Below are 12,204 nucleotides of genomic sequence, written 5' to 3'. Positions count from 1 at the left end.
TATTAGACCAAAACTTAAGGATTTAACAGAACTGTACCACTTCTGTTTGCTAACTAGGAAAATCAGCCCTCTGGGCCTGCTTGCACTGCCTTTGAAGACACACATCAGAGTTGTTCCATGTTCCATGTACTGGATTTTATGGTCTGGTGGGGACATAAAAACAACTCACAAGCACCCAGCTTCAGTGCAAGGGATGCTTCAGGGAAGGAGAGCAAGGTAAATAGTGATTTTGTTAGAGCATATTCCAGCATTTCTTCCTTGATGTGAGTCTGGTTCCACCCAGGCCATGACTGTGGAATGCCCCCAGAGTTGCCTGCAGCTCTGCTCTAGTTATAAAGACTGAGTAAGCACATCATTTGGCAAAATTTGCCCAAGTAATATGATAATAGTGTGGAAAAAGAGCTATAATGATAGATTATTTCTGCAAAAAGTAACTGAACAAATTTCTGTATTTTTTCCCCTTCTTACTTCTTCTTTTCGATGTATCTAATCCATTTCTCAATACAGAAGGCAGAGAGAGTCCTATCTTTAAAGTCTGCAGGGGTATGCCTAATTAAGCAGTAGATGAAAACTACCTGCCAGAAACAACTACGTAACAGTCTTAAATTTTTTTCACATTGTAACTTCAGAAGGTAGTTGCACTGATCACCACCTTCCCAGTGAAGGGTGTTTACAAAACTACTTTTTGAAGAAATTTTGACTACTAGAACTCTGTGCAACTGCTGCACTTAACAGAGAAATGCTTCAATAAGAATACAATCATATTAGCACTTTACAAAGGCATTTGATATTTAGAGCTTGATATTTAGACATATATTAATATAGATAAAACACAGATAACCCTTTCCCCCTCCTCTACCCTGTCAACAAAAGGCAACTGCAAGGAGTTCAATAACTTCTCCTTCAGATCAATATTCTCCTTAAATAACTATGAAAAAGTACTAGTATCATCATAACTGCATGCTCTAAATTAAAGGAGAACCTTAACAACAATTAAACAGCAATCAAAGTGCTGTAACAGACATGATAAGACAATTGAAACTATCTTTCTCACTGCTGAAAATCAATGAAGTGTCTATTTACCATCTGATTCTGAAGCAGCTCGGATGATCAAGTAACTGCTGGGCAATGGCAGAGTTATAGCACCAACCGCTTCACCCTTAGGACCCTTGAAATACACAAAACAAGAAACAGCATCAGATATTTTAATTCAGTTTTATAGTTTATCATTCAATGTAGTAAGAAGCTAACACACTGCAGGGCTATTTACTGTCACTCAGCAACATCTAATGAAGACATGAATGGAAAGATGGACAGCCCTCTTTCACTGGATTTCTTTTTCAAAGACTTCATTCTAAGCATGGGACCCAATTCAAGCCCAGTTTTCAAAAGAGTGGTCTTTGTGATTAAAACAAATTTAGTTTGGTTGGGGATTTTTGGTTTTAGTTTGGGTGCAGTTTTTTGATCTTTTTTCTTTTTTTGGAGGGGGAGAGGTGGGGGTGGGGCAGGGGTGTATAAATCAGACTTGGCCAAAGTTTTATATTCTATTTACTATGAAGTTTTTCACACTTTGTATTAAAAAAATAAATAAATTCAAAAGACTTTTCCATTTCTGTTAACCTTCATTTTGGAATAAAATGTTAAATAACCATTTTGAAGTCCCTTCCAAAAAAAGTTTATCTATGATAACTTTAAGACAACTGATAGGCAAAGAGGGCTGTATTAAACATACTTGAAGCTATTGCTGAAAGCTGGGTTAAGCCTGCCTAACTGATGACAACGTATTTTGATCTTACTGATTTCCCCCAGAGAAGCCTAATGGAAAGCCAATAGAAGGCTTAGAAGAGGGAACTGGAGAGCCAGCAGAAGTTTTGAGCAAAAGCAGATAAAGGCAGCTAATTTTAGAAGCAAGCAAATGAAACAGCCAGAACGTTTCTGAGGGCGAGAAGCGGGTTAAGGAGTAGTTTTGGTGGCACTTAAATACCAACACACACGAGCTTGTGCTGGTGTAAATGATGGTCAAACTCCTGCGGAGTCAGTATAGAGTAACAGCAATTGGGTGCTAGAAACAAGATTCCAAACCTCAGTCTTCCTCTGAGAGAAAGGAAAGGTGTGCCTACAAAAAGCCTTTGGTGAGGCAGCAACACTGGGATTAGGAGTTATTGGGTACCAAGAGGGACAACCCCATGCAACTCCTCATCCCAAGGGTGGGAAGGCAGGGAAGAAGCTCAGTGTCCCCTGAGGAGGGGACAGCACGATGGCACCACACCAGGCTGGGGTGGGAGAGGTTCTGGGGTGCTGCCATCACCACACAAAGGCTCAGCCATCAGAAGGCCTTGGAACTCTTGGGTCACAGACACTGGGGCAGACTAAGGGCTGACTTGTGCCCTTTGGGTTTATACAGTGGGCACTTCAGGGTAGGCTACTTACTCTGTACCAAACAACTTCAATTTAGAGACGAAGTGTGGTTTTGGTGTCTGGTTTTGCCTCTTTTTTAATGCAAGACAGATACACTCCCTAAGTGTTTTAACAATATATTGATTAAAACCAAGCGAGTAATTTTTAGCAAAGAAGTATTAAAGTAAGTTGACTTATTTTGTATAACTGCTCAGGGATCTTGATTTCCTCTAACTGGTTATGGTTCCAACAGTACAGGATACTTTCCTTTTGTATCATCCATTAGGGTTTCAAAACCACTTTCCAGTAGTTAGTAATCTGTACAAGAGGAAAATTAATTTCTGTTTGCTGGGTGACTTTATGTGGATTGTCTCTGTTTCTGGTGGAATTATGCTACTGCTCCAAGCCAATGGTCAAGTTAAAAATTCCATTAGATTAAAAAAAGTTGAAGTTTACTTCTTGCAGAATATTCAAGTGCCATGAACATTGTTTCAAAGACAACAATGAAAACTGATAGGCAGTCACCCCTGACTAAATATACACAGAGAAAAATATTTGCATTAACTTTTTAAATTAATAATTTCAGAAGACTGAAACGGCATCAGGACCAGGCAGACAAGCAAGACAATCAAGGTACAGTGCATCAGCTACCTCAGAGTGTAGGAGGAACATCAAAGACCACAGCAACAGGCTTAAGGGAGCATGTGAAGTGACTGGCCACAAACTACTGCAGAAGAGAATTTGCAGCCTGCCAGATGGACACACCATGGGTAGTGTGTTCAAGTGAGAAAATCTCCTGCAGTACTTATAGCTCTATATATGTTTTTTGCAATGCTATCTTTCTGCACTAACTGCAAACAAGGGTCACTTTGCCTTGGACTTGAGGCTCTTTGTGGTAAACCTACTCTGGATCAGTCAATTGCTATTACACTTATGCAAGTTTGCCTCATGATAATAAATCTCTAACTAGGACATTTTGATTGACTAGGTGAACAAGGCAGAAAAGGGTTTCAAACTTAAAGACCTTTCATCTAATGGAATCCAGGAATTCTCAACTGCATATAGCCATACCAAAATGAACAAACGCCACTCCAGCTCTCAGCACATTTAGAATGGACAATATCAACTTGTTCAGGTTCAAAATTTGACCTACCTTAAAAAAGTAAAAATCTGGTAGGGCATGTCCTCTAAATTCTAAATATCTAGTTAAAAAAACAAACAAATCCATTTCTCATTGCCAAGCAATAAAGAAATATAAGACTGATTTGTGATCTTCTGCAGAGAGGCCACCACTTTGCAATGTATGTATATATATAATGAAAAAGCACATTAACACCAAATGCTATAGCTTTGGAAAAGGTTATGGAGTTTGTGTTCTGCAAATGTGAGATCACCATTAATCACTGAAAAGTTTGCCTAAGCAACAATTAAATAAAATTATTCAAAAGAAACTGCAAGTGATTTGATCTAAGTTTGGTAAATTTAGACAACGCTGATAAATGATCACAATCCAGAGTAACCACAAGCATCAGGAACTATACTGACTTCCTTAAGAAAAGGATGACAAATTTAACACAGCATATTCTACAGATGTGACAATACATCTATATCAATTTAAGATTTAGAAGATAGCTACTAATTGTGAGATTGTAAGATGTATATTTTAGAGGGTATATAATTAATTAATTGTCCTAATATTGTACAGTACTTTCATCTAAAGCAAGACGTTATTTTAGAAGGAAAATATGTTCACTTGTGCTGTGCTTCCACATCCCCTCTCCACATGTAAACACAAAACAAGGACTAAAATAGTTTATCAGTATAAACAAGGAGTAAGAGCAAGCATTAAAGATCCCTACAAGATCTGAAACAAACCTTTGTTGTGCAGAACACACCTGTGCTTTTCAACACAGGTAAGAGCTGCTCACAATATTATGCCGTGTATGACAAGGCAAACAGACATCAGAACTGAATGAAAACATTTATCATCCTAACATCATAACAAAAGGAACAGACTTGGCTAACAAGTTGCAATATGAGCTATCATTGCACAAGCAGGTAATCTGCTTTTTGACTCTTACAAGCACATTGAACTAAGGTGACATTTTACTACATGAATATAGTTGGACACAAGAAATGTTTATAACAAAACTCTTTCATTTTGGCAAATCTCACCTTAATTTCTGAGATTTGAATGATGTAAAATATAATATTAAACATGCATTCCTTTAATTTATGTGCTTGCCAGTGATGTCATTAGCCTTTTTAATGGCAACCCTTTGCACACCACACTTCTGAAGCTCTTCAAGTACACAGAGCAGCATAAATCAAATACTTTTTCTGACGAATGGGACTAGATGTTGAGGGCTTATATTCAGAACCAACACAAACCACTGAAGTTGAAACAGAAAACACAGTTCCACTTTTCAGTGAGGTTGTCTTTACTTGTAGCTGAATAATGCTAGTCATCCCTTAAGAACCATGCATGCCACCACTAACCTTTGTAGCCCATATGGTTTGCTCCAAAGGATGAAAAAGTTTGAAACAAAAGCCATCTTTTTTAGAAGGCCTCTCGATGAGTTCACAAACATTCAGCAGCACTGTTCCTACCCACTGGTCATTTTTGGGAGTTTTGTAAAGAAGCAGCACTCCTGGTTTCAGTACACACCACAGTTTGGTCCAACTTTTCAAGGTACCACGAATCTAGAAGATAAATAGTTACACTTATAACTCAGTGAAGTCAATACCAAAACCATCCTCCTTAACAAAATTAACATTGACTTTTTTTCTTTTTTTTGAAATATATTATTTATTTCAAAGCAAGGTTTATTAGGGCTTTCAAAAGTTTACCCAGGTTTATTAAAGAATGCAAAGGTATGCTTGTTCTTCTGTCTTGATGAATACCCAGTTCTACAAATGGGTATACACACATCCTGTTATGGGAAGTATGACAGTTCAACTGCACTGTTGTTGATAATATGAACTGCTGTCCTCAAGATAGCAGTACCAGCTAGTTCTTAAGAGAGGAAAATTACCAGAAGTACAATGAAACCAGATATTCAAATATCTGACTGAATTATTTTTGCAATTGTTATATATGTAACAGAGCCACCTTAAAGTGTAAAATGAGAAGGATGAAATGAGAATTGTAAAGCCAACTCATCCCAAACTGATGGCTATGCACACAAGAACAATGTGACTAGGGTGACTGCAGTAAGTGGGAGCTAAGTTGCTTTATTAGTCCCCTGGGATTTGAGCACAGAGACCTTGGGATGCAATTAGTGGCTGCTGTGCCTGTAGAAAAACATTAACAGTAAGTAAAAGATTGAGCCTTTTCTATTCTGGCCAAAAAGCAGCAAGCAACTAACTGCTCCATCTTCAACTCAGGTTTCACACTTGGATTCTGACCTTCAACCAGTCAGCCATGACAACAACTGAGGGGTCTGTGAGTGTGCTAAGTAATTCTTTCGTGGCTCTCTTCTTTTCTTCTCTGTAGTTTTTCTTTTGGACCTGTAAAAAATAATAAAAACGTTTACAATGTCACGGCCATAAGCCAGTTATCAGCACAAAAATGTATCAGGCAATAAAAGCTGAGGAAAAACCTGCTAAATTCAATTTGCAATACACATATAGAAAAACAGCTTTAAAACAGAGTATTGACTTCAAAGTCAACAAGTACTTCAAGAGCAGCTATGATGCAGAAAATTTCAGATTCTTCTGCAATTTTCTTTAGAAACTGAGGACTTTGAAGCTCCTCTTAGAATCAAAGGGGAGGAAAGACCAACTAAACCAAACTCCAATATATAGGTACATTATCTGATCTGTGGTCTTAACCCACCAGTTATGTTCCCCCCTAGGAGAAATTTGCAGGAATTTACCTCCCTCATTTAAGCAGAATAATTTTATGTTTCTCTTCAAATGGTACCAAACAGTGGAGTTTGATCTTGCTACAGTACAGAGGGAAGGAGATAGTAGAAATGCATTCAAATTGCTATTCTGATAATTCCATTTGTCATTTCATTGCATGTAGATGTCCTGAATCTACAATTCAATGGACAATTGAATTGTCATTTCAATTGCCAATCTGAAATCATCTATCATCTGAGTAATTCTACAATATTGTGCCATCTCAAAGACAGCATTATAGAAGCTATTATTCAAGTAAAAAATACAGTAAAATTTGAAGAGACTCAACAGCACAACTTCTCTCAATACTTAAATATTCCCTAAGTCTCATCATTATTTAGCATTTTTGTGTTCTCATTAGAGAATAAGGAAAAACTATGTGAATGCATTTATAGTCCTTGAAGAGGAAATTAATTTCTACAGAGATTCACCTTGAGAGATTCTTTTTTTGTAAGTTTGCTTGAAGATTGAGAGATGTCCTTCTCAGAGCCATTGAAAAGCTTGGATTCAGACTGAAATTCACAACACACATAATAAATAAATGACAATGGCAGATACAAGAATATATTACTGATGCTGGCACTTTAGCAAGGGTTTGAAGTGCAATTATGTTTGCAAGGTCCCCATTCCCTCTCACTTCTCTACTGCTTCCCCCCTTAAAAAAATCCAAACAAACCATAACATGAACTGTTCACCACCTATTCATGGAGTGTCTTTTTATAAGGGTTTTATGGGAAAGAAGTCTGAGGTTCCTTTGGACCATACACAGCAAGTATTTAGCTCATGTAGACTGTTACTAGACAGAGCATGCTTGAATAGTTCGGCATAATTTTAGCAGAGAGAGAATGTTTTAGGAGAATCCAGGCGTTTTAACAGGAGTCATTCCCAGGATTTATGAATCAGAATATAGAATCAGCTGTCTCATCCACAACTTGACAGCTTCTGCAAACAAACTGCTATAGAGGCACTTACCCTGTGACTCATGAAGGGAAATACAGCCTCTTCAGTCTAGGATTCAGTGCTCTGTAAATCATCAGAGTACAACTGCCCACTAATGGCACTTGTTCTGCTCCTTGAACCCTAATCCCACGCTCTGATTACTTTGCAAGTCATCTTCAAGGAGCTCACGGTGGCACCAGGCAGGAAGGAGATCCAGGGGTGTTCGTGACACCCACGTCACGTTGGTGCAGGACAAGGAGCTGCCTCAGCAGCACATGATCTCTCCCCCCGCCTCTCCCCCATGTCTTGCAAGGTTCAAAGTTTGCACCTGGAGGTTTGCTGCCTGCTAGCTGAAAGGGAACTCAAGCCACCAAATATTCACTTTGGGAACAGCACTCTTTAGGGGAAAAAAAAGGGGAAAAAGAGGAGTCTAAGAGGAGTCTGTGATAGAGTTTTCATGCCATTCCTATCAGGGGTCAGAGAACATTGAGTAGGTATGCATTAAATACAGACTTCAGATAAGTTAGAGAGTTGTATTTCTTTGTGCACTGAAACATAAGCCTGATGGACCCAAAACTTCCATATTGTCAAAAAAAAAAAAAAAAACCCAAAAACCCAACCAAAATAATTTAACATTGTAAACTAAGTATTCAATTCAAATTCAAGGACATTTTATTGAAACTGACCCTTAAGATGTCCCCATTTCAAATCTCAAACAACAGTGCAAAGTCTATTTACTGAATTTGTATTTTGGAATACTATAAAATGACAGTCCAAAAATATGCAAGCTTTGAGTAAAATTTACAGCTATAATAAAAACAGTGCACTTCAGCATTCTCTTAACTCAGGCTGCTCAAACAAAAGAAACAAAGTCTAAAGAGTCACAATCTGTACAGAAGAATTTAACCTGGATTCTATTTTTCATCTTTAATTCAGAACTAAGACTTTACAGGAGTCTTCTCAGGTACTGTAAAAAAGATATGTACAATAACTGGCAAAAAGTATTTTTAGCTCAAAATTATTTTAATGATAAGTAAATGTTCTTTAACTTTTGTATCTATCGTAGAAAAATAAAGGAAACATCTTGTAATAAAGGTATGTTCTTGACACTCAAAATTTAGCTTTAAGATGAGTGCACAACTTGAAATTAAATTCCCCTCTCTAGAATTTAAAGGAAATACAGTACTTTAAATGTAGTAACAGAAGAGGGGGAAAATGATTATCATTGTCACATAAGAAGGGTTAATGAACTCATTATGCAAGCTATAATGGAACAACTTAAACAAAAGATTCATAAATATTCTAGTTGCTCACCAACAGAAAGCGAAGGCAGTCTAAAGGTCATGCATAGAAAAGTCTCAAACCAAATAAGTTTCCCCACTTAAAAAATGAATTTTCTCATTGTCTCAGTTTTAAAGCTCATTAATATGACACTGAATAAAGGTTTGCATTTAGCTGTTCCATGTTAGGAGACAGGTCAGTGATCTGTGTGTGTATTTTTAAGCCAGTAACCTTCTCACTGTTATATCCACACAAAGCAGATGGGATAAAAAATTTAGAAGAAAACACTTTAAGAGAACCTGCTGTAACTCCCAGCAAGGTACATTCAGTAGCAGATTCCAGGCAAGTCCCATCACTGCTTCTGCACGCTCCCTTAGAAAGAAGGGCTGCTATTTCACTTTCATTAGTAAAATCAAGCCCCACATGCAGCAATTAAAAAAAAGGGTGAAGAAATGCAAATATTGGCAGAAGTAGGAATATTGGTATCATCTTTGACAGAAAAACACAAAAAATGTAATAGCAAAGAACCCAAAGATTAAGATCCTGTTAAGACAAAAGCTAAGAAAAAATAAGTATAAGGGAGAGGAAAAGAGAATTAGATTGTCAAAAGTATATCATTCTTCAGAGTCTGGAATAAATCCAAGTCAAAAGAGACCATATTAACTTGATTTCCAAGTCAAACTGATTTGGAGGTTTCTGCACCAATTTAAATATTTTGATCACAAGAAAGCTGGATAGTGAAGTATGCTTCCCTGATATTCCTGACAAGTGAGGCTCTAGGATGCAGTAAAGCAAAAAGATTCAAAGTTTTGTGATCCCAAGTCACATGTAAGACACCAACAGTTTGAAATGCTTAGCTACACACCACAAAACTGCAGCATCCGCTGCAGACACCAAACTGCTTATCCCATTGCAATTTCAATGACTCCATTTAATCCTGGAAATGCTACTATAATATTTAAGCCTCTTCATTTTCTTTCAGTATCTTTGTAATGTTTGTCTTTATGGCTCTGATACATCAAATACGACAGAAAAATTTGTGTCAAGACCTCGAGTGCAAACCCTGTCTCCAAGGGGTGTGGCTGCCTGTGCCCAGCACAGAGTGCTGTGGGAACAGCTGTGTGCAAAAGCAGCAAAAAGCAAGAATTTCCCCCTTTTCCCTGAGAGCTAGCTGTCACCTTCCAGAGCAACCCAGCAATCTGCTGCACCCCAACAATCTGTTTAAGTGCCTGTTACCATATTTGCCTCTTTACAAAGACAGTGGATATCCTAGCAGAAAATAGAAAACCACATGGCTAGGTAAGTTAGAGCCTTTAAACTCTATGGCAAGGCAATATCCCACTCCAAAACAACCACAAGAAGACTTCATATTTAGTTTCCCCTACTTTGAACCATAGATTTGGATGTGACTTCATCCTGGGAACTATATTAAGAGATGCCCTTTAATCTTTATCTATTGCTGAATCTGCAGAGTAATCTTCAAGATTATCTACAAAAAAAGTAAAATACATTTGACCTTAATTAAAAATGTGTAGCTTCTTTACACACCTAAATTTTTAAGACAGGTCAGGAGGTTCTGTTCCTTACCTTGCTTTTTGACATAGAATATGCTGCATCGTCTTTTTGGGACGCATCGTCCTTCCCTTTGTCAGAACCTTAAAGAAAAAACAGCATTGTTGCAAATTATTTAAATTCACTAATAAAATTTATATGAACTAGCTTTTGAAATAAATTTGCCAGCGTGTTAAAAAAGTACATGTAAATCAGATTTTCAAATAGCATATACATACCAGTCTGTCTCATCAGTTGAAAACATACCAGCTACTATCATATGCACTAATTTAATACTTGCCTCTAAGAGGCAAGAACAGTGCACTGTATTTGGATAATTCTGTACCTGATCCAATAACCTGATGAAATTTAAATAAAACATGCCAACTTTTGTCCTTTTATTTTCTCATCCTACCCTATCTGCATACATGCAGGCACAGAGAAGAGTACTAAATAAAGCCTTTTTTTATTTGCTCATTTCTGAACCTTTCTGTAGCTAGATAATTGTTAAATACCACCTACATGAAAGCAAATCTGATTAAAATCACCAGTCAGGATTTTTTTGCAAGACAATGGAAAAAGTTCTTTACATTAGCCTTGAACTTATACTTTCAACTTGGACACTCAAGAAGCATAAATACAAGGCCTTTTATTAATACAGTTGTCAAAATCCCATGTTTCTCTTCTGTGACAAACCCCACACTTCCCCAGTATCAAGAAAGCAGAGTAAGTTAGTGTCTGTGTGACAGTGGAAAACAAGGACACAACTGTTATGGATGCTGCCACATAGATGCTCTGTGCCACAGAACATATACTGAGAACCTGGCACCCTCTCACAGAAAAATTGCCTCCTGTGCTTACAAGACATCTCACTCGTTGATCAATTTAATTTGAAGAGAGTGGTGGCAGCATAAAGCTTTTATAAAGAGGGAAAAAACAAATTGCACAATGCATTTATCTAAGTAAGTCAGCATGCCATCATTTAGATGCCCCCTGAAGAGGAGGCAGATGAGACCGTGAATTCAGGCATGGATTTCAGAACAGCCCAGGCAGCTGAGAAGCCTGGCCCAGGGGTGTCCAAGAGCTGTGCCTGTGAGAGGGCACTGCACCAGCAGGGACAGCCTGCACCCATGGACATGGCACCAGCAGGGCAGTGCACCCTCGGACACCGCACCAGACACGGCACCAGCAGGCACACTGCACCATGGACACCACCAGGGCTTTGGAGCATCCCTCTGGGCATGGTCCTGACTTCGAAACACAAAGCGGTCTTCTGATCCCTGAAATGAGAAGACTTACCAGAGAAACTCCTTGATTTCACATTTTTAAGGGGAATGTGGGTATGTGAAGGGAAACTATGAGCTTTGAAAGAATTTTTAACTTTTTGTAGTAGTGTTGGGTAGTTTGTCCATAGTAGGAATTCTTTTTTGTTGTTATTATTATCTTCAGCCTTCCACAGCTTTTAATACCTAGAAACTCTAAGACAGAACTCATTCATTTGTCACAATTACACATCCCAGGAAGATTCATGGAGTTAAAGAGGCATTAGGCTGATCTCCAGGTCACATGAAAAATCTTAAGATTCCTCTTGATTTTGCTCTGGTAATCAGTCTTTTGGGGATTTTTCTCCTTTTATATTTATTACTTTGTGCATATATTCCTTTGTAAGACCAGATTTTAAAAATTATATACTGCAGTACCATATCCCATTTTACATTCACAGAAAGGAAGCTCTACATGTCTTTACAAACAACTTTTTAACATCCTTATAGAAGCCCCACCTGGGCATAGTTCATTAAATTCTTCATTTTTAAATTCTTACAGGACACCTGCAATAGACTTGTGCAGCTAATGAAAGCTGTAACATAGGAGACCATTTGACAACAGGAAAGGAGTACCTTGACAGGTAGAAGATTTGTAGTACTGGGGAATTCACAAACAAACTAGACACCAGAAGCTACATTTCCCAGGTAATACCAAATGCAAAAGCACATTTTCTACAGCACTAGTTATGAGGCATGAAACAAGGTTGTTTCAAGCCTCAGAGGCTACTCTTGCCTTGGTTTACTTAGAAGTTACTGGAATCAATGCCAGTCTTAGGCAGTCAGACACACACCAGAACCATAGCAG

At 37.9% G+C, this 12,204-nt stretch overlaps 1 protein-coding gene across 12 annotated transcripts in view; it reads right to left on the bottom strand.

The window, feature by feature from the left end:
• The window catches only part of OSBPL8 (oxysterol binding protein like 8), an 83,670-nt gene that overhangs the window by 18,753 nt on the left and 52,713 nt on the right, over positions 1-12,204 (bottom strand). For 11 of the 12 annotated variants that reach the window (XM_063155003.1, XM_063155005.1, XM_063155004.1 and 8 more), the window contains 5 exons: positions 10,111-10,178; positions 6,735-6,815; positions 5,806-5,907; positions 4,897-5,100; positions 1,084-1,168 (listed from right to left, as the gene is read on the bottom strand). In XM_063155003.1, the coding sequence (XP_063011073.1) occupies positions 1,084-1,168; positions 4,897-5,100; positions 5,806-5,907; positions 6,735-6,815; positions 10,111-10,178 (540 nt within the window). Of the gene's footprint in view, positions 1-1,083; positions 1,169-4,896; positions 5,101-5,805; positions 5,908-6,734; positions 6,816-7,275; positions 7,390-10,110; positions 10,179-12,204 lie in introns of those variants that run through there. The other variant, XM_063155015.1, reaches the window with a different exon arrangement.

This window comes from Melospiza melodia, chromosome 4 (genome assembly GCF_035770615.1).
Source record: "Melospiza melodia melodia isolate bMelMel2 chromosome 4, bMelMel2.pri, whole genome shotgun sequence".
NCBI lineage: Eukaryota > Metazoa > Chordata > Aves > Passeriformes > Passerellidae > Melospiza > Melospiza melodia.
Note: the sequence above shows the minus strand (reverse complement) of the source record. Positions and strands in the feature narration are given on the sequence as shown.